At 45.1% G+C, this 21,460-nt stretch overlaps 1 protein-coding gene across 2 annotated transcripts in view; it reads right to left on the bottom strand.

The window, feature by feature from the left end:
- The window catches only part of LOC119445507 (serine/threonine-protein kinase haspin homolog), a 57,218-nt gene that overhangs the window by 5,448 nt on the left and 30,310 nt on the right, over nt 1-21,460 (bottom strand). For both annotated transcript variants that reach the window (XM_049663347.1, XM_049663346.1), the window contains 8 exons: nt 18,528-18,631; nt 16,201-16,365; nt 14,096-14,158; nt 13,919-14,013; nt 12,520-12,593; nt 9,624-9,852; nt 4,698-4,785; nt 1,752-1,957 (listed from right to left, as the gene is read on the bottom strand). In XM_049663347.1, the coding sequence (XP_049519304.1) occupies nt 1,752-1,957; nt 4,698-4,785; nt 9,624-9,852; nt 12,520-12,593; nt 13,919-14,013; nt 14,096-14,158; nt 16,201-16,365; nt 18,528-18,631 (1,024 nt within the window). The remainder of the gene's footprint in view (nt 1-1,751; nt 1,958-4,697; nt 4,786-9,623; nt 9,853-12,519; nt 12,594-13,918; nt 14,014-14,095; nt 14,159-16,200; nt 16,366-18,527; nt 18,632-21,460) is intronic.

Here is a 21,460-nt window from a genome sequence, read left to right on the forward strand (position 1 = left end):
TAATAAAACATTTCGAAATTGGTTTCCATTTGCAGAATTGACAGCATTCAATAATCTTCCGGAAGTCCTGATTCAGCTTTTCCCGATCAGAACCTTTGATCTCCGAGCAACAACACCATCATCAGCGTATAATTTAATTCTAACTGAAATATCTGTTATTTTGCCATCAATCAATATCAGAAGTAAAAGCAGCCCAAGCATGGATCCCAGTGGAACGCCAGAATCAACTGAAAGTCGTTCTGAAGAGTGGCCTTTATAAACAACATATTTCTGCCAGTTTCTTAGGCTGGCAACCAGGTTATCAATTGAGTGTGTTTAAGGACTTGATTTAATTTATGAAGTGACTTTTTGTGGTAAACATTGTCAAATGCTTTGTTGAATTCCAAAGATAATTGCGTCAGTTTGGTAACCATTATTAATTCCTACTGCGAAATCATGAACGGTTTCAGTTTGTTGAGTAGATGTATAAGACATTATATACACCCGTGCTGAAATCATACCAATATATTTACATGATGGATGATTAAAAAATTAATTAAATCATAAGGTTTTACGTGCCAAAACCACGATATGATTACGAGGCACGCCGTAGTGGGGGACTCCGGATATTTCGACCACCTGGGGTTCTTTACCGTGCACCTAAATCTAAGTACAGGGGTGTTTTCGCATTTCGTCTCCATCGAAATGCGGCCGCCGTGGCCGGTATTCGATCCCGCGACCTCGTGCTCAGCAACCCAACACCATAGCCACTGAGCAACAATGGCGGGTGCATGATGCATGATGACAGTCTAGACTCTATGTTTACTTTCAGATTGAAACACTGCAAATAGAGCACGATTCAATGAACACAAATAGCCTAGACTTCCAAGCACGAAAAGGCCCTTAGTCTACATTGTCCCTAAATATTTCTGGTTCTAGACATTCGTTATAGGAAAATCAAATTCTTCCGCGCATGGTGATGACAATTATCCGAGGTTTACGCAGGGCAAATACGATGCTTGCGCCCTTGATCTACCTAAAGAGCCTCCGTGATGTATTAATTGGTCGGAAAGCCATGAGAAACGGAATGATTTGTTGAGATTTGCGTGAACGAGCTCAGCCCCTCCGAGATCTACGCGCTGCTATACAGTCAACCTGAACATAAAATTTATTCCAAGTGATTTCGGCACAGCATTTCCTGCTATGCTTGCGAAAATACTCCAATCGAATGCATTTAATGATTCCTCAGAACAAGCAGCGTTTCAAGCCACTCAAATCGCTCTTGTAGAGAATAAAAAACATGAATTTTATGAACAAAGTATTATGTCTTATGATTCACCACTGTGCTCTGAAGCACAATTACGATGTGACGAATGCCAATGTGAAGGCAACCGTAGAACCTCAGGCAACTGACCCAAGTGTATACGCTACGCTGACCTAGGTTCATATAAAAGTACTATCTTCCTGGCGACGTTGGTATAGTGGTTTCCAAATGTGCACGGCGACAGAAGCATCGCAGTCATCAACGGTTGCGCAACAGCCGCTTGAAGACTAGAAAATGAGCAGACATCGGTGTCATAAAAGGTTCGTACGTGTGCGGTCTTATTATTGTGGAATACAACAACAGATGCTATTCCAAGGCATAAAAAAGAACGAAAAACGCTAGGCACCCAGCAAATGAAATGACGCGTTTCTCGGGGCACAAAGTTGGCAAAGTTGTGCTGCAGCTGCAGCGGCCACAACGGAGTGTCAGCATAGAACATCGATCTTACCATGGCCAATCCTGGTGATGTAGTTCCACACGAACTCTTCGGCTGAGTGGAACCGATGCAGGTCACGCTGCATGAACGCCAGCAGCTCCAGTCTGCGCTGCCACTCGCCCGACGGGTTGGGCACGGTCAGGTAGTCGCTCAGGTGGCCGCACAGGTACGCCAGCCACACAGCGTTGGTCTGCGGGTGGAACAGGTCCCAGCGATTCCTGTGCGCCGATGCCATGTCGAGCCATTAGATATGCGATGCAATAACGCTTGCACACCAATGCGCACCATTTATATCACTCGGTAACCTACAGCTCTATGTAGGCCATATTACGGAGGAGCTGGTGTGTGTCTCCCTTCTTGTCTTGTCATGTTTAAATTTTTTTGGCGATGTTTCCCTATCGTGTACGGAGGACATGTTTGCGAAGTCCTATATTCGACTAAAAACACAAGAGAGACAAGTGCCATAACCACATTCAGTACGCTACATTGACTTATATTTATGTAAATTTATACAGGGTGTTTCAGCTTTCAAAAATTCTTACAGGTTGCCTGTGGCAGATAGCACAATTATAGTTCATGAGCTGGTCTACTCGAAGAGGCGGACGTTATTTGCACAAGAAACTGAAATGCATAATCGAATAATTAACAAAAATTCACTAATTAAGTTTTTAACTAATTACCTGATGCCCCATATTGCAATTTACAAATTGTAGCCGTGGAGTTCGCAAGGCGGACCCACTTGGAACGAATTCTCCGGATGATACCAGTTTCGAGATATTAATTCCCGAACTTCGGAGAGAAATGCATTGGCGTTCCAGTTAGTTTCTTAACAAAACGTCACTTTATGCATTAAAGGTTTTGGCGCCTAAACCCCATAATTTAATTTCATGTTCATCCATAAAAAGACACAAAGAGCACGTAAGCACTCGTAATATGTTCTCGAACATCTTGCAACGCCGTGACTTGCCGGGAGCGCAACCGAAATCTCTGAGGCCTTGCACAGCATGCACAGTCTCTCTCGTTAAGCCTAAACGCCGAAGAATCCGAGAACAGCTTTAGGAAACAGCCCCGAATGGTCACGAATACTGTGCTGCCGAAGCTTCTAGGCACAAATGTAAACCAAATTCAAGCATCAGTTCGGAACAAGTGGGCCAAAGAGTGCACGACCACGGAACCGAAACAAAACGTTTTAGCGCGCAGCCGTGAGTGCTGTGCTAAGGCTCGTTGCCTTGGCTGCGCAGCCAAGATATGGACAGACAGAGTGTACATGGCACATTAGACATGCCTATAAACATTGTGAAAGGATTCCTTTCTAACCTAAGACAGGGAAAGAAGGCGAATGTAAGCGAGACGCTGCAAACATAACGAACGAGCCCCACACAAAGCATCGGCATTGCGCCTTGCCTTTTGCTCTTCGTTACAATATCGAGCCATTTATTAAGTCACGCCTAGCCATTTGCCAAAAAGAGGTTAATCGATGTAGCTGTCATAAATAAACACGTCGTTGTTATCAACCTCTATCTGCTTCTATCTAATTAAAGAGGCAGGTTCTATTTCATATTGCTGCAATACTCCTGAATTAAAGGTTGCATCACTGACCCTAAAAAAAGAGACGGCGCCGCTATGGCGTTGTCGTATCAATGTTATTACGGCAATTGTGATTATTTAAAAAATTATTACTGGGTTTTACGTGCCAAAACCACCATTTGATTAAGAGGCATGCCTCAGTGCGGGACACCGGATTAATTTAGACCACCGGTGTTTTTTAACGTACACCTAAATCTAAGTACACGGGTGTTTTCTGCATTTCGGCCCCTTATAAATGCGGCCGCCGTGGCCGAGATTTGATCCCGCGACCTCGTGCAAGCACCATAACTGCTAAGCAACCATGGCACATAATTGCGATTATGGTGTGACGAAGCGGAAGATGCCTAAATGGTCGCTCAAAAGACTATGCTACGTACTATCCCTTCTTTTATTAAAAAACAACTAAATCCTGCGTCCTGGTTTTTTTTTTCTTTTTGTATGAGAAGTGTTCGAATATGGTAAGTAGCTTTCTTTCGTGTGTACCATGCCCTGTAGTTATTTTAACAACGAAGCTGTTCTAGCTAACGGTAAAAAGTGGCGCCTGCTGTCGCAAAACCTCGCCGAGCAATGACGTCAGTGCGTTGCCTAGCAACCACCTCGCAGAGCGGCGTGTGCCTCGCCTTCTCTCCGTGCCGTCTACATGTTGCCTTGACATGGGACGTTAAGAAGAGAAAGGAGAGCATCCGCGCGGCACGCGCAATGCTCGGGAGAGGGAAAGAGAAAATGAGAGCGAGATAGAGAAACAGATTGTAGCAGCATAAACGAGGCAACGCGCAGAGCTGCTGCCGACGTCGCCCGCGTTGCTTAGCCGCGCGTGCGCCGAAGCAGTAACGATGACGTCACCTTGCGTTGCGTAGTAACCGACGGCGCAGGTGCGCGCTCGCTTCGCCCGACACAGACACGGCTCGCTGCCTGCCTGCCTGCCTGCATTTGTGACATGCCAGGAACGCTGTCGCTTGTATGCGCCGACGCCCCAGCGCTAGTCACACGAAATGTCGCGAAAGGGAAGCTACCTCCGAAAATGATTGCTCGAAAATACCTTCCCTACATGCGTAGTTAAGTTAAGCTAAGACCTAGCAGCAACGAAGTTAATATCTAGCAGTATCAGCCAGTAAGACTTAAGGATTGATGCTTTCGCTGTGCCTAAGCTTTGCACGACCGAGTGCAAACTTGCCCAATTTTTTTCCAGATCCCTCTGTAAGGCTGAGCGAAATTCGGTGCATTAGAACATTAGCAGAATCCCTTTAAAACGGCGTCGTGTCCAACGCTACCTCTGTATAATGAAACTCAATATTACGTTGCTTTCGAGGAGGAATACCACGAAAGCCAACAGCAAAACAAATAAATGAACCATGCAATTCGTTTCCTTACTTTATTACCCTTTCCAGGGTGAGGTATTGGGCCGTCTTGTCTTTGTAGACGCAATTGTAGTTCCTCATGCGCAAGATGATTTCATTGTCTGCCAGAAAACATAATAGATATATCAGACAAAACTCGTTTTGTATGATATTTACTTCTCAAGATTTCTCACGAGTACAATAAATATTGTTTCATACATAACGCTTAAGACGATCAGTATTCTACAACCTTCAACAGCCATCATAATATGACAAATCTTGAGATTCTTTGTCTTTATTCTTTGTCCACAATATTTAGAATTGTTATTAAGAGAAACTGTTAACCATGTTTGATACCACTTTCCCAGTTGTATTTGTGTCCCGACTCTGCTAGAGCCTTATATACAGGGTGTCTCAGCTACCAGTAATTTTTTCGTTACTGAGATTTAATTTATTGTAATTACTTATCTATCTCGAGAAGTACTGTCCTAAATTATCAAAGTGTGAATGAGAAAGTTGTAGAGCAACATGAAAAACTCCCGATACAGCTTTCTGTTGCTAAATACGTGCTACATAAATGTGTTTTTCCGAGTGTAAAAGAAGCCCGCGATTAAACACAGAATTGCCGCACGACTGGCCGCTCGAGGCACTTTGAGTGTATTCGCGGGCTTCTTTCATGCTCGGAAAAACACTTTTATGTAGCACGTATTGAGAAACAGAAAGCTCTATCGGCAGTTTTTGATGTTGCTCTACAACTTTCACTTGATACTTGGATAATTAGGACAGTACTTCTCGAGTTAGATAATTAATTACAATTAATATTTTAAATCTCAGTAACGAAAAAAATAATGGCGGCTACTCCACTGTACTGGAAACAATACGCACTAGGTTTGCTTCGCGTAACACCGTTCCTCTTTTTATAAATCATGCTGCGTGATAGCTGGGACACCCTGTATAAGGCTAGCAGTATGTATTAAATCAATAAAAATAAATTAAATCTCACGATTTATAAGTAAATGATGAACAAAAGAACCCGAATCATCATCATCATGAGACAACTTATGTTCTGTGAAGGAGACTAAGCTCTTTCCTAGAGATATCTGGTTACCTCTTGTCCTACTTCTGCCCACTCCACGGTGGTATGCCTGAAAATTTTCTTATAACATCACTCTACTGCTCATATGCTGCTAAGCCACCCTCAACCGTCTCTCCCTCTTCCTATCTCCTCTAAAGATACGCCTGTCATTTTTTTTTATTTTATCTGTTTTTGTGTGGTGTACTTATCTCTGTTTCAAATAACTCAGTTGTGCTCCAAGCATGGACCCTGTCAATGTTCACACTGGTGAATTTGATTATCTCTTGCTAAGGATATCTGCAAGCTGCCCTTCGTGAAATAACTGCCAAGCAAATGCTCCACAGAGCATTTTTATTCTGCAAGATTACATACGATACGGGCCCCCTGTAATTCCTTGGACAATGAAAACGTGTTTTTTTTTTTTGCTTTTTTCAAGAAGTTGACCACTCATCATTAACTCTGGTTCTTTTGCCGGGCTATGGTTGGTTAAATTAGTTTTTTGAATAATAGTCTTGCAACCGGTACTCAGTTTTTCTATTTACAAGCTCTGGCATTTTCCCCACTCATGGCAAGTATTTCGAAACTCGATCATGTTACCCAAAAAGCATAAGTCATTCAGCTATCGCACATTCATTTGTTCGCCTATTATTTCCGAATCTAGCATATGGAATACTTCTTTCAAGCATTCACTCAATAAAAATGGAGATTATGTTTGCAGGACAGCCATTCTTATTCGGTATTCTACTACACGTTAAAATTATCCTAGCTCTCGGTATTTGTTGATACAAACAGCTCCACTGTTAATAACACTGCAGTGTCATTATACACGATCAAGGTATCCAGTCGTCTCCTCAAGTACAGTATCGCCGCCGTTTTTAAAGTTATGGGGTTTTACGTGCCAAACCACGATATGATTATGAGGCCTGCCGTAGTGGGGGACTCCGGAATATTTTGGACCACCTGGGGTACTTTAAACGTACACCTAAATCTAAGTACACGGTTGTCTTCGCATTTCGCTCCCCATTGAGATGCGGCTGCTGTGACGGGATTTGATTCCGTGACCTCCTGTTTAGCAGCCCAACACAATAGCCACTAAGCAACCGCGGCGGGTTGCGCCGTTCAGCATGACGTGTAATTTTATTCAATTAGCTACTTTCGTTTCTCCCCACAACATATCACGCAAATGGCTTTATTCTCTATCCCTATTTGTACATATTTCGTTGTTCGAGTACGTTACCACTCTACACACCGCTGAGATTTCATTACGAGTTAAACCCATTTCACAATAATTAAAAAAAACTCTAGTCAGCATATATGCAGAATCAACGGAAATTAGTTAGTGATGGTTTACTGCAGCCACTAAAAAATGAACAAAAAAAAGTTGCAGTGGCTTAGCTCGGCTATGACAGGATATACGTAGCGTTAGCAAAGGTTCAGCTGATTATTCTTAGCTTTCCTGGTTGTCTAGATTGTCAAGGATTAGCTTGATTGTCATGCTTACTGCTGCTCCAATGACACACACGCGGTATACCGTATACGTATTATGTGGCACATGTATTCATTCCTCCTACGCTCAACCGCTAATTGCCAGGCAACTACTTCGGGATCCGATGAGTCAAGCTTCTCCGTTCTTCTGCGCTGTTGAGCAGCATTTGCGCTCTCCTTCTCCATGGCTATACCACACTGGCAAACGCCAGTCAGAAGCGCAGCGGCTCCAGCGCAGTGTCAGACGGCGACTGCACGGCGACTGCACAGCGAGCGCGCGCCGGCGCCAGTGCGTCTACCACGGCTACGACGTCACTCCTCTGGAATGCGCAGACCGGCGGCGGCGGAGTGCGCGAGAGGTGCCGGCTCCGGTGGCTCCGGTGCGCAAGCCGTGTGACATCACTGATCCTTGCGCATGCGCAGCACGGCTCTTGATGTGCCGCGCGAAACGGGCTTGGCTAGGCCAGTGTAGCTAACGCTACAAAAGCGGCACCTCAGCACGAACTTGTACAGCGTGATTTTAAAACACGTCACAGAAGCATGCTCAGAATGACAGATGCATACCGCACCAGCTATAATACGAGAGCTTGTTGCTTACCAGTTGACATTGAAATGCTTGCACAGATGCCATAGCTCTTCGAGTATGGGAAGCGCACAGTAAAATACCCGTACAAACATTCATGCGTTCAAGTTGCGCAATACCCAATTGCGCGTTCTAGCAGAAGTGGGAAGAATTCGATCCTCAGTGGCAGCAGTAGGAAACGTTTTCTTTTCCTTCAGCATACGATGAGCCACGCTGTGATGAAGGCAAAATGAAACCCTGTCGTACCACAGAGCTGCTTAGCTGCCGATGAGTTGCTAATGGCGTGCGCACTGACAGACAAAATACGGTGGCCGTTGCGGTTTACGGCAGGCCGCAAAAATTAAAGTTTGATCATTTGTCTAACACCAGCTGTACATATACTCGTTATATCACTCGTTTACTCGCAGTTGCGTGATTTTCTTGGTAAATCGGTGAGTCCAGTACCGCAAACGAAATCAGATAAAGTAGTTCAATGGAAAATGATGCCCCCTTACTCAATGCTCCTCATGGGGCCTGTAAGGCATATTGAAATACATAAATAAATAAATAAATAAATAAATAAATAAATAAATAAATAAATAAATAAATAAATAAATAAATAAATAAATAAATAAATAGCGTACACGTGTGCACGGTGCTTTAATGTGGATGCTTAGGGCTAGTCGCTATGGTCCCATTCCTCCAACGGAATATTGCGAATGTCTCAGTTCGCACGATTATTCTAGTGACATAACGCTGACATATACGAAGCCCCAAAATGATAGTAACCACTTTAAGGTATATTGTCTACAAAATAATTCTAAGAAAATTATACCGTTAAGAGGGGGATGACGATACAGCCTTCTAAACAAGGAGTGTGCGCCCTGTGATGCGCGTCCGCTGCACGGCGGACACGATGTCCACACAGATGTCTCAGAATAAAAGTGTCTGCCGCACGGGTCTGTCCATAATCATGAGTTACTTCACGGAAAAGAACTGCCTTCGTAGAGTTCACTCGAAGCAATATTTCACTGGTAGCGTGCGTTGCGACTACGGCGCGGCCTTTCCCGCAAACTTTACCGACTGTACCACTGTACTTTATTGTGCACAACTACCTCGCCACGCCGCTAGTGGCCGCCGCTTTTCATTGTTAGTTGCGGTATTGACGGTGACGTTCCGCATAGCCTTGCGGCGCGACATCAAATGCCGGAGTAGGACGATGGCGTGAATACGTGTCAGGCAACCACGGCACCACCACAGCATCTTTCCTGCATGGCGTTGGCCACCAATTCTATGCTGCAGACTAGCCAATACGGTTAGGACGAAAGTTGCTCAACGCAAGACTAACGGAGAGGATTATATTGGTCCGTCCGGCAGTTTCCGCTTGCTTCACGCTGCCATTCGATGCAGTCGTGGAGGGGCAGCATTCGTCACTTCTAATGGAGCAGTTTTTCGCAAAGGCTACCAAGGGAACATGATTGCAGACGTTAGGCGTATATCATACAGACTAAGGCTTGTGGATTTGAAAGCGCTTAACGCCTGCTATAGGTATAATGAAATAAAGTGATGTGCATGACGTAGCCAGCGTTGATGAGACAGTTTTACTGGGCAAATGTTGCTCATTGGGACAGCAGCGAGGCGCGCTATATCAACGGGTGCTCAACAGTAGCTCCAAATTAGCAAATTTCAGCAGTAGTCATCAGCGAGATGGCTCTTCTCTAGTCCAGTAATCGCCCACGCAGATAAATGGTTTTTTTCTTCTCTTTAGCGCAGTTTCTACGGCGTGCTTTACATCATGCGGCGAAAGCAATTTCGACTTAGAACTGTACGAAACCTACTGTAAGTCATGCGGCCGAAGTTGTCGTCGACGAGGGTGACCTTGAGGCCGCCTCCCTTGACGCAACAAGTGCGGCCGTCGATGAGGAAGTGGTGGTTCTTGCTCGTGGATGGCAGCACCCTGATGTTTTCCTCGAGCAGGTTCCGGTGCTCGAACTGCAGCTCTCGTTCAGCGACCGCCAACGTGCACGCGACCTGGCCGATGATGCTGATCGCTTGCGCGGGCTTGATCTGCACACGGTATTCGGATACAATTTAGGCGCGTGTATTTGCAATTAGAACTGAAAACTTAGCTAGTTGGTAAGCATCCGCCTTTCTGTTCATGCAGTGCTCACAAAAACAAGGACTAAGAAAACGAATGCACAGGGAATGCGCTGCGTGCGTGTCCTGTGCATTTGGCATCTGTGCATTTCGCAACGTGTGTAATATCGTGATATCATACATTTTATCTCGCTTTGTAAAGCTAACGCCACCCTCCACTTCATGGCAAGGCATTTTAATTTAACGCATTTTAAGTTGCGGAGTAACGGATCGGTGCACTTCGTTTATCGTCTCCATGGCTCGATATCTCGAAATAAACTTGTCTTCTAAAATAAAGGCGTACTTTTCCTGTAATCTCCCATATAGTGTACCACAATAAAGACCGAGGACGTTGATATCGGTGACGATCGTAAACAAACAAAAGGAAATATATATATTTTCGTGTCACAAGAAACCAACACAACTAAAGAGAACAGCATCCGGGCCCCTACGAAAATGGCAAAAAGCCACGAGTCAATGAGCCACGCACAGTATTTGGATTTCGTGTTGACGACAGGCCGGCAAGGACAAAGACACCTGGGTTCACGTATTGACTGAGAATGATTAATGTACCAAACATGAACTTTCATATTCAGTTTCCCCAAACATATGCCTGGAACAATATCTCGCGCGAAAGTTCAAAAAACTCATGTTTTCGCGTTGACGTTTGGCTCAGGCCGGTGAGCGAGTTCAACGAGCGAATGCATTCTGTAGCAGCACTTAAAAAAACGCATTCCCTCTTATTGTTCGTGTACAGGATGCTTCACTACACAAGTTACATAGCACGCAGACGTTGCGCCGTTCTCTCATTGAAAAGCTTCAACTGGCGAATGTGTATGTCACGCGCGCTGCTTCAACGTATTAGGAGAAAACATTAAAATGAAAATAAATTTTGAGATGTTACGTGCCAGAATTACGCTCTTATTATGGGACACACAATGGTGGGGCACTCCGGAATGGATTTGACCACCTGGGGTTCTTTAACGTGAACCTAAATCTAAGTATAAAATCGTGTTTGCATGTCGCCCCCTATGAAAATTCGGCCACCGCTGCCGGGTAGTACCAGTTACCTCGAGTTCAGCAATGCAGCCATAGCCACAACTAGACTTTGGCTCTGGAGCTCCTACCTTAATACAAGGGAAATGAACTAAGAGATCGTTTTTAATGCGCTGATCGTTTTTTTTTCGCAGACATCACGCATTTTTCGCTATGTCCGTAGGTAACCTAACCGCTTTACCGCCAACTTGGGTCTCTGGGTATGTGCCCGAACCGACAACTTGACAGTGGACAGCTTGGGCCAGTGAGGTGTGTGCAAATGGGCATACGACACTAGATAAGTAAACAGTCTTGGCCAATCCTACAGAATTGGTATGTGCCACAAGGTAGGTGCCCGGATAGGCAAGCACGACAAGAGGCGAGAATTGAATAAGTCCGTAAATGAAAATTCAAGGCGTCAGGTACAAAGAAGTGAACAAGTCGGCTTCAAAAGCAGCCCGAACTGGTCAAATAAGTTCACAAAATGGGCACAGAGCGTGCATTCAACGGGGAGCGATAAGCTGCAGAAAAGAGGAGTTGAACTCAGCAACAGGAAATTGAAGAAGTCGGCCACAAAGATGTGAATAACTTGTCAATACAGCGTGTCACTGAATTGCCTCAATGGTATTCAGTGATCACATTAACGTCGAAGTTCATCGTGGGTTGTGTTCTGCCACATATCTTTTTGTCATTTTTGCTCTCGACTGCACGTTCAATATTGACAGCACTGAAGCATGTCTTGAGGGAAACTAGATCAGTGACTCGTCATCATTTATGTGACAATAAGATAGCTCTACTTCCTCTTCATATATCTGTTAAAACTGCATATAAAATAACTGTAGCTTTCATAGATTGCTACCCATTTTTGCGTGCTAACTTGTGTAGTTTTGTCCCCTGCAATGTCAAATAATGTTCTGTCGAAAAGCTAGGTATGCATGGAGACCAGCCTTGATGCAGTAAGGTTTTATGATATTCAAAAGCAGTGCACACTGCTTCTGAATGCCAGCCTTGAATTTTCATTTACGGACTTATTCCCTTCTCGCCTCTTATTGTGCTTGCCTATCCGGGCACCTACCTACCTAGTGGCACATACCAATTCTGTAGGATTCGCCAAGAATGTTTACTTGTCTAGTGTCGTATGCCCGCTCAGCCGAGTTCGATGAAGTAGCGACCTTCAATTTCATTTAAAGCAATAGAAGTAATGTCGAAGGTACTTTCGGTACAGAATTGCCGTGTAAGGCACACCTTCCGGCAAACTGTACACACGCACAAAGAAACACACAAATAAAACAACGCCTTGGAAACATCAAATTTATCAGTCTCAATAGAATATTCAGAAATTATTAAAATGTTCTTTGGCTTTGCTTGAACTAGGAAAGAGAAATAGCACATGAAATACTCCTTGCTATAAGCCGTTTTTAGTTTGAGTACTATAACGCGTGGCAAAGATCTCGCTGTAGAATAGTGAACTGTCAAAAGGCACACCTGGCCTTTCATGTACGAATGCGCTTTATTTTTCCTAATACTTGAAATATTTATATTTCGTTACACGCGTCCGATTACCTTAGAATGGAGGACACTGGGACCACAGTAGTCGCTCTCCACCACGAGGTAGTGCTGCTCCTTGGGCCTCATATCTGCAGAACAAAATAATCACGCCTGAAATCACTACAGCCACACCTAAATTCACCTAATTTTCTAAAGCAGCTACATGCCTTTCAGGGATGCTTTCATGTGTACAGGTCATACATGGTACAAATTGCAAAAAATAAGGTCAACACTGAAACATCCCCAACTGCATTCATAGGACGCAAACGACACAAGTACATGCTGAAAACTTGAACGACGCTGTGGAATTTTTGCTGCATGTGTGCTAAATGGTGCACTCACAAAACAGTTAAATTATTCCTCCACTTTTTTCTAATCAGGCTTGACTCAATGCATAGAAAAACCGGAAGCCCGTTGACTCGCCGAAAACGTTCCGAGTTCTTGCGCGCGTAAGTTCACGACGTTCTCTATAGTATGCTTCATTGCTACTTAAATATCAACAAAGATTTCTTGTTCAAACACAGACATTGCTAAACCGCAAATATATCAGTGCATTACAAACGCAACAACATGACACAGGTGGCCTACGGGTGTGCCTAAGTCAGTGATAACCTTGCGCCTTCTCTTAGAAATTCTGGAACATCTGTAACGATTAGGCCCATTCAGCCGAGTTCGGTGAGGTAGCGACCTTCAATTTGGGCTTCAGAAGCGCCACTGCACAAGGTGGTTACTTAGTAACTCAATTCGTCTAAGTAGCTGATCAGCACTACGGGGCTATTCTTGATGCGCAACCGAGGGATATGTATCCTGTGGGGCGATTGAGGATCGTTACGTAGATGTATCGCACAATGTTTTGCATCGAGGTTGCTTGCAACAAAGCTGCCGAAGTTGCCGAAGTTGCCGAAGTTTTTTTCTGCTTCAGTTAGTAGCAATAGATCTCATGCTCGAATTTCTACTGACACAACTAATATTTCATTAGGAGATCAAGCAAGCAGTCTCGATGCAGCAAAACAGCCTGTTTTACTAAGTCTGCGGGTTAGGGTAATTGGGATTTGTCAAGGTGAAAATGGCGAAAACACAAGACAGTGAAAAAGACAGCGCTGCCTCCGCCGTCTTTCAGTCTTTTCTCTTAGCCCTCGTACCCATTAGAATATGCTTGATTTCTTCCCAGAATACCGAATTAAATCATTGCAATGTTAATGTGGACAAAACCCTGGACCTAGAAGACGGACGTAAAAAAAAAGAGTGCGTAAAAATATGCAACAGCAGAATCTCCATGGAATATCTCTAACTATACATATGCTGTGGAGATTTACAAGCAGGGATATTGTTGCCCTCTTATGCAAACGCGAACTTTAAAAGAGAACCACTGAATTAATTAGAGGGTGGTTCGTGTTATCGCGATAAGACTTGCCAGGGTGCGGCTGGTAGCACCGCGAATGAGTCAGGGCGTATTCGTCGTATGCTTTGGCAAAGTTTTCTGGCAGGGTGTCATCCACGAACACAATTCTGGGAAAACAGAAAAACAAAAGACAGAAATAAATTCCCGCAAGTTGCTTTTCATCTACGCTTTATGGGCAATTCCACTCACCTGCGTATAATCCTAAATCCGTAACACTTATTTGTTAGGCCCATATGCAGGTCGCTGAGCTTCCTGTGAAATGCAAAAGGCATTGGATAATTGTTTACCTTAACAAGTCGCCATTAAAATAGGTTATTTTTGATGCAATGCTGGAAACTAGTTGCGGACAAAAAAACACTATCCTGCTTGCAGCATTTCGGAGTCCAATCAGTGCGGTAGTATTTACAAAAACACCTTATCCTTATTTATCGCCGTCTAGCCCTCTCCAACACTTCATCGAATGTTGATAAATAACTGTGCTAGAGTTTGCCTTTGCACATGTTCCACAAGGTCTGCTTACAATCGTTTTCCGATATATCTCATAACAATCGCACAGCGCTTATTGTTGTATTCCTATTCGATACCATCCGCCTTTGCTAAGTGGCTGTAGCGTTCCGGTGCTGTGCACGAATCCACAGGCTTGATTCGGCGCGGCGGCTGCTGTGTGCCGATGGGTGTCCAATGTGAAAACGTTGATGCGCCATGTTTCGCATACACTAAGCATTCAAGTGTGTCAAGATTGTTCCATAGCCCTTTAGTGCAGCGTCTCCCACGGCTACCTTGTCGCTTTGTTAAGGTAAACATCCTGTTACTTGAGGCGCGAATGCGATATTCGGAATTGTTGAACAGTCAATTATAGGCGAACACACAGCTCATAACTCCAGACAGGTTAACAGCAACATGCGACTCGTGACCGGAAGTAAAACCCGCGCCTTCTCCTGGCAACCACCGGCGCCTTTATACGAGCTTAGAAATAAATTCTGCAAAAGTGACAGTCCCGTCTTCTGGCTTCGTCTAGAACGACAGTAAGTAGCAGTTGTCGCGCGCTCTTTCTTGAAACCTAGGTGATCCCTCGGGATCCCTATATTCCAAGGAACTCGGAAACTTAACTCGGTAGGCGGCAGGACTAGCTTGTGATCTGGCCACCACCGGTTGGTAGCAAGGGCCCGAGCCATTACTGGTATTAAGTGCTTCGCGTAACATTCATTCTCAAAGTGTGTGCAATATTATTTTAACTGCGTAGCTGAGTTTGTGCAGAGAAATACGGAGGGTAGTGGAGAGAAAGTCGCCCAATAACTATCCCTCGCTTCACTTCACCATTAATGCGGCAGGAACAAAAAACATATAAAAACATGTACATGCGACAGTATATGTACGAACTCAAATTATCTTCATCTCCGAGAGTTTTACTAGAGTGCAACGAAAGTAACAGTCACAACACTTTTATACGCGTATATTCCATTTATGAATGTATGGCGTTAACACTCGTCTGTTAGCTTGTTTATTGTATGCCGTAAACTAATGTCTATGAGAACAAATATTGACTAGTGGCACTGGCACAAACTTTAAGACACTATAACAGAAATAGGCATGCTCTAGAAGGCGTAATATTCCACCACACTCGCAGTGCAGGGTCATGAGAAACGTTCTGTTATTATAGCACAAATTTTCGAAATCAGGTTCTTATGGGATATTACGCAACAGTAAACGTTATTTTCGGGCCAGTAGTAATTGTTACCAATGGAACAAACTAAACTCTCCCAGCAACAATTCCTCGTAATAAGCGTTAAAATGTTTTTTACCACATATTCCCACACCTGTGTTTCTCGGAAAACTAAGTACGTGGCTGAGACAAAAGGTTAGTCTCCACAGAATTTTGGTATGTCCCACTGCACCAATATTACGTAAACACATGGCAAGTTCGTCAACGAAGACGGTTACTGAAAAAAACACTAGGTATTTACCAACGTCATAACTGGTTATCTTACTTATCAGTGTTGCTCCAACGGCAAAGTGCGTAGACAGTGTCGTAAAAAGCAGCCTTTTGCCTGTAATGATTACACTACATGCCAACAGAACATACGCGCGCATGTGGATGTACAGGCCTATCTGCTACTGGCTTCGTTGTTATCGCTACATACACACAATCTTAAACTAAACGTCATCATAGGCGACGCCCTGGCCGTCTGCCACTGCCTCCGGCGCATTGTCAATAAGCCACCCCGAACAGCGCTTCGTCTCGACAGCGCCTGTGCACGGTAATGGAAGTTCTTTTCGAGAATGGCATGGCCTACCTGCTGCTGAAGACGACGCAGTACACCCTGGATACTGAGTGCGTGTCGATGGAGTACAGCTGCACGACTGTGTCCGTGGCCGTCGGCGCCTTGCTTCCCACGTCCACCATGTAGGTTTCAGAGTCCACGGTCTCGGCTTTCTTCCTCAGCTTGGTGCCTTTGTACCTACGCACGAATCCAAAATTTCTAAATGGACCGAAGTAGCAGCGATGGCTGGCGGCTTCGCTGCTCTCTTTCCTACCCCGTCCCCTCTCCCCCTTCTCCCCCAAACAAAGGAATGCCGTGACGACCACAGATGTCTCCGAAAGCTCATCAAAGTCCTTGTTCGGGGTATTGCACAAAGAGGTAACATACGTGCAAACGCCACATCACTGCCACAATATCTCCTACAAAGAAGTGTGGAAGAGACAAACAAGATTGTGTAAGAATACAATACGCTATAAGCGCGCATAAATTTCCATATGGCCAATACACCTGACATCGGTAAGCATAAGCGAAGAAAATTACACAGGTGAAATGGATGCTAACGAACTCTCTAGACCCTCACAGGCTGTGTTCATTGATGATGTAGCCAATCCTTCCATTTCTTTGTCAAGGCGACAGATAAAAAGGCTATTTGAAAGTGTTAGTTTCGTCATATAAGCGCTCAATACCTAAAGTGTTCAAAGGGAATGCGGCTTGCGGATTTGTGATAGAAGCTGTGTTAAGCATGGTAGCTTCATGCAGTTATGACAATGCAATAATTCTTCTGCGCCGTCTCTTAATTTTATATCTGAGGAAATATTTGTATTTGCATGAGCGTTTGACCACGGTTTCAACAACACAATTTCGGATCGTTGTTCGATACTGAACCAAGCACCGAAGTGTCTCTTGCTAACAACACTTTCAGCTTAAATTCTAACGCGTAGCGTTTAGTAAATAAAAATTGATATTATCCTTATCCCTATTAAAAGAGAATTAGTTAATACGCAGATATTACAGATCCAGCAGAACGATCGTCGGAAAAACAAATTAAGGTAAGGAACTTCAATTTTCTTGAACTGACTCGATACATACTCCACTCATATTGCTAAGGATTCCAGCGTCAATTACTCATCAACTATCGCGCAACATCGTGCTGCAAGTAGAGTGCACTTGTAAGACTGTCAGGAAATGAACAGTGATTCATATGTTGAAGTTTACTACAATGATTTCTGACTAATGATTCCTCACTTTCTGTAAATATGACATAAGACATCTACAATTTTTCACCACAACCATCTACTAACATTGGAAGGATGTATTTCACAGAGTACTTATATTTGCTGGTGTATTTCAAGTACAATATGCGCGGCCGTGTTAATTAATGATCACTGGAACTGCGGTTACTAGCCCTTTCGGCGAATCGGTAAAAGGAAAACATCAGTAAATAGTAAATTTACGCACGGCCGGTAGCCTTAAATGCGTTCTTTCAGCAAGCATACAGTCACATTAAAAGAGCGCATAAAACGACACGGACAAGACTGAACAACACAAGCAAGAACAACAGGGCGGTTTTGTTGTTCAGTCTTGTCCGTGTCCTTTTAGCGCTCCATTTAATTTTACTATTCACCATAAACCAACCCGCCCCGCAGCACGCCTTATTTCAGCAGGCCCCACACACCAGACACGTGGCTCTTGTACGCACACACTTTCGTCACCGGAAGAAAAAAAAAAAGGATCGGTACAAAACGGTAGGAAAGCATGTGCTCGGAAATTCGCACTATTTTAAGCGTCGTTAATGCGGGTTCGAAAAATACGCACTGCACCAATTGAATTCGGCCATTGATGAAAATGTACACTGCGAGCTCACTTACCGGATTATTATATCACGCATTCAGAAGCCCGCGAATACAAGTAAAATTGTCGCGCGACTGGCCACTCGAGGCGCTTTGCGTGTATTCGCGAGTTCCTTTCACGCTCGGAAAACACTTTTATGTAGCACGTATTGAGCAACAGAAAGCTGTATCGGTAGTTTTTCATGCTATTCTACAATTTTCTCATTGGTGCTTTTCATCTAAATGTATTAAATGAGAAGTTAATTAATGAACTAAGACTAATGATGTAATTAGGCGGAATACAAAAAATACGCTGAGTACATCCAAGCGATGGCAAACAACACCTTGGTTCTGTTCAGCTGCGTAGCATTTGCATATTTTTAATGTTTGGCTCAAGGTCAGTAAAACACACTGTGTAAGCCCGTTCGCAGATAGATGTATATTTCGCCGATGTACCGACCGACCCAGCAGCAGTAACCACGGCAAACACGGGAGAATAGGCAATGGCATCGCTTAGAAAATGTTGCTCACGGCTGCCGTAGGGCATCGTTGAAGTTCATGGCCTGCGGGCTGTCGCACAGCGTCATAAGTTTGTTCAAACAGTCGTTGTAGCACTTGCGGCAGCTATGTGGATACTGTGAGAGATAAAATATAAATAAAAATTAGGCACTTCATCGCACGGTCGCCGCCTATGAAGAATGGCGGTAGCGGAACACTGGAATGACAAGATGGCAACGTTTATACGGAATCAAAAGTTATGAATAATGGTACCCCTCAGGCAGGCTGCTCCAAGTGTTTATACGGAGAAGTACATTTCAAGTTGACTGCCTTATCCTAGGTGGCTTAGCTTTATCTTGTCGCTGGTGGCGGCAATCCGTAAAACGGGGCACTGAAAATAAATCGACTGCCAGCGCATTGCGTCTGCAGGAAACGCCGCCACCATTTACAAGGTAGTCACAGTTTAGCCCGAAAGGCGAAGCATCGATTGCGATAGGAACTTAGTGGACAGCTATACGAAGTCAGGATAGTAGTTTTGTTAGAAATATCAACTTATAAACATAGGTACAATAACTAAATGAACAAGCGTGGTGTCACGCGCGCACATGCAAAGGTGAACACATCTCACTCGATGACCGCTGAAACTCGCTGTCAAAATGCAGTAGTGAGGAAGCGCGGCGTCCGCAGCGAGCGAATTGACCTTCGTGCTGAGCCTCGCAGCAACGCAAACTAAGCCGCGAAAACACAGCGCGCGGCGGACTGTCCCCCCGACGCAGATGGCTTTCAAGATACAGCGGCGTGGGCCGTAGGGCGGGCGGGCGCGCTCGGCCACCGGGGCCCCGGAGCAACCCCCCCCCCCCTCCCTACCTTCCCCCGGAACGTTGTGTGCGACGGAAGGCGGCACGCTTCCTTCCCGCTTCTCTCCCTTGCGTGCGCGAGATTAAGCCACAATCGCCGGCTCACCCTCGCTCGCTTTCACTCGCACATACAGCATACGGCGCGCGGCTACGATTTTATCGTCCTTGGACTTATCGTCCTTTATCGTCCTAACACCCTTACCACTCCTCATCGCTTAGCGATCTTCACAGATCAAAAATCAAATAAAAAATTGTTATTTGTCGCAAAAAATATACACGCAGCGGGGTTAGTATGTACAGAAGAAGGTCCCATAGCACAAGGCTGAACGGGCACCTCCTAAAAAAAACTGAGGAGGAGGATGTTCACCCAATATGCAAAAAAAGTCACAGGCCTGCGCGGCACACGCAGCACAGTCACAGCGTAAGATGGTGGAGCTGCTGAAGAGTAGCTCCAATTTGGGCACCACGCACAACAGGGTCTTCGCGGCAGTCTCTTCGCCTCGTCTTGAGGAGAACGAACTGTCCGCCCGGCGTCGACGGCGAGCAGTCTGCTGAGCCCGATCAAGCCTTACAACTACAACTTACATGTCCGGCGCGCCGCGTTTGCAGGCACCTTAACTAGATGGCGCCAGCGTACTGGCGGAGGCTCGGCAGCTCGGTAGCGCGTTAGTTGCGCGCCTCGTCGGAATCGCATATCATCATCGGCGTCTGCGGATGCTGCGTTTGCAGCCATCTTAACTAGATGGCGCCACCATACTGGCGGAGGCTCGAGTCGTCTCGCCCTGCGTTTGCCTTAGGGTATTTTCCGCGGCCGGATAGCAAGCCCTTGCGTGGCTCAGTGGTAGAGTATCCGGCTCCCACGCAGAGGGCGCGGGCTCGATCCCGGCGAGAATCGGGTACTTTTTCGCGTTTCCCGCGATAGCGGTTACGCGGCGGACGCCGGCGGCGGCATCATCGCGACCCGAAACGGAGCTTAAGCTGTAAAACTGCGACAAAAATGCCATAGCAAACCATAGAGACATCCTCTGGAAATGCGAGGGCCTTTCCCCACCCAGGGAGCTTCTGCCACCTCCCTGAGACACGACATGGGATACCCTAATGCTGTCCCCAGAAGAAAAGCTACAAAAAGGAATTGTTGCCTGGGCGGAAGAGGTCACCGCAGACAAGCGGCCTTCTACAAAGCCGTGAAATTTCTCTAATAAAGTTGTTTCCTCCTCCTCCTATACGGAACCTCAAGATGACGGCGACGACAGAAACGCGCCTGGAGTGTCCATGTAATTGTATCACAGTAATCAATTGGTCCGCCTATAGCACATGCGGCCACAATGTGTAGGGCGCCTATTTCTTACAGTGTAACTGTCTATCGAGCATTCTACCTTGACTTCGGACGTTTGAGAGCTGTCAGACAAGTATTTCGCAATGACATGACACAATCTACCGTACGTATGCACTTACTTAAATCATTCGCAGGCATTAACATCTTGCTCTTGCAAGCATATGTGCGCAGTTTCCCAGTTATTGCACTGCTCACGCCACAGGATTTGACTTGACTGCTTCTCGCAGGTCACTCAAGAAGGTTTTAATCCCGCATTCTACCCGCTGTTTTTTTTTTTTTCTATTGGCTGTCCTTCTGAAAACACGCAGTTGAGCAGAGACGCCTGTGGATATCTGTCAGGCGGTTACTGTTGCAGTACCCCAATGCTGATCGGCTCCAGCTCCGTTTTCAATACGTGTGTACACAGACTTAATTTAAATTTTGATTAGGGACCTTTAGTTTATTGATTTACTAATCAGGTACTCGAATTACATTGCTTGATTTGTGATCACCCTGGTTTTGAATAATTGTCGTTCCTCCATGTTAACCAACCAAGTTGTTGTTTTTCCTTTTTTTTCGCTCTTGGTCGATCACGCGGTATATCAATGATTATTCACATGCAAAAGACTGTTAAGTCCGTCCCACAGCCGCTTCAACAAATAAAAGCAAAATGCGCTAACAATTTGCCAAAGCTGTATTTAACGCTCACTAAACATTGTACAAGCCGCAGCACAACACCGAGGACAACGCAAGCTGGCAGCGGGCGAGAAAGACTGTCTAGCCAACCACAAGAC

Source organism: Dermacentor silvarum, chromosome 3 (genome assembly GCF_013339745.2).
Source record: "Dermacentor silvarum isolate Dsil-2018 chromosome 3, BIME_Dsil_1.4, whole genome shotgun sequence".
Classification (NCBI taxonomy): domain Eukaryota; kingdom Metazoa; phylum Arthropoda; class Arachnida; order Ixodida; family Ixodidae; genus Dermacentor; species Dermacentor silvarum.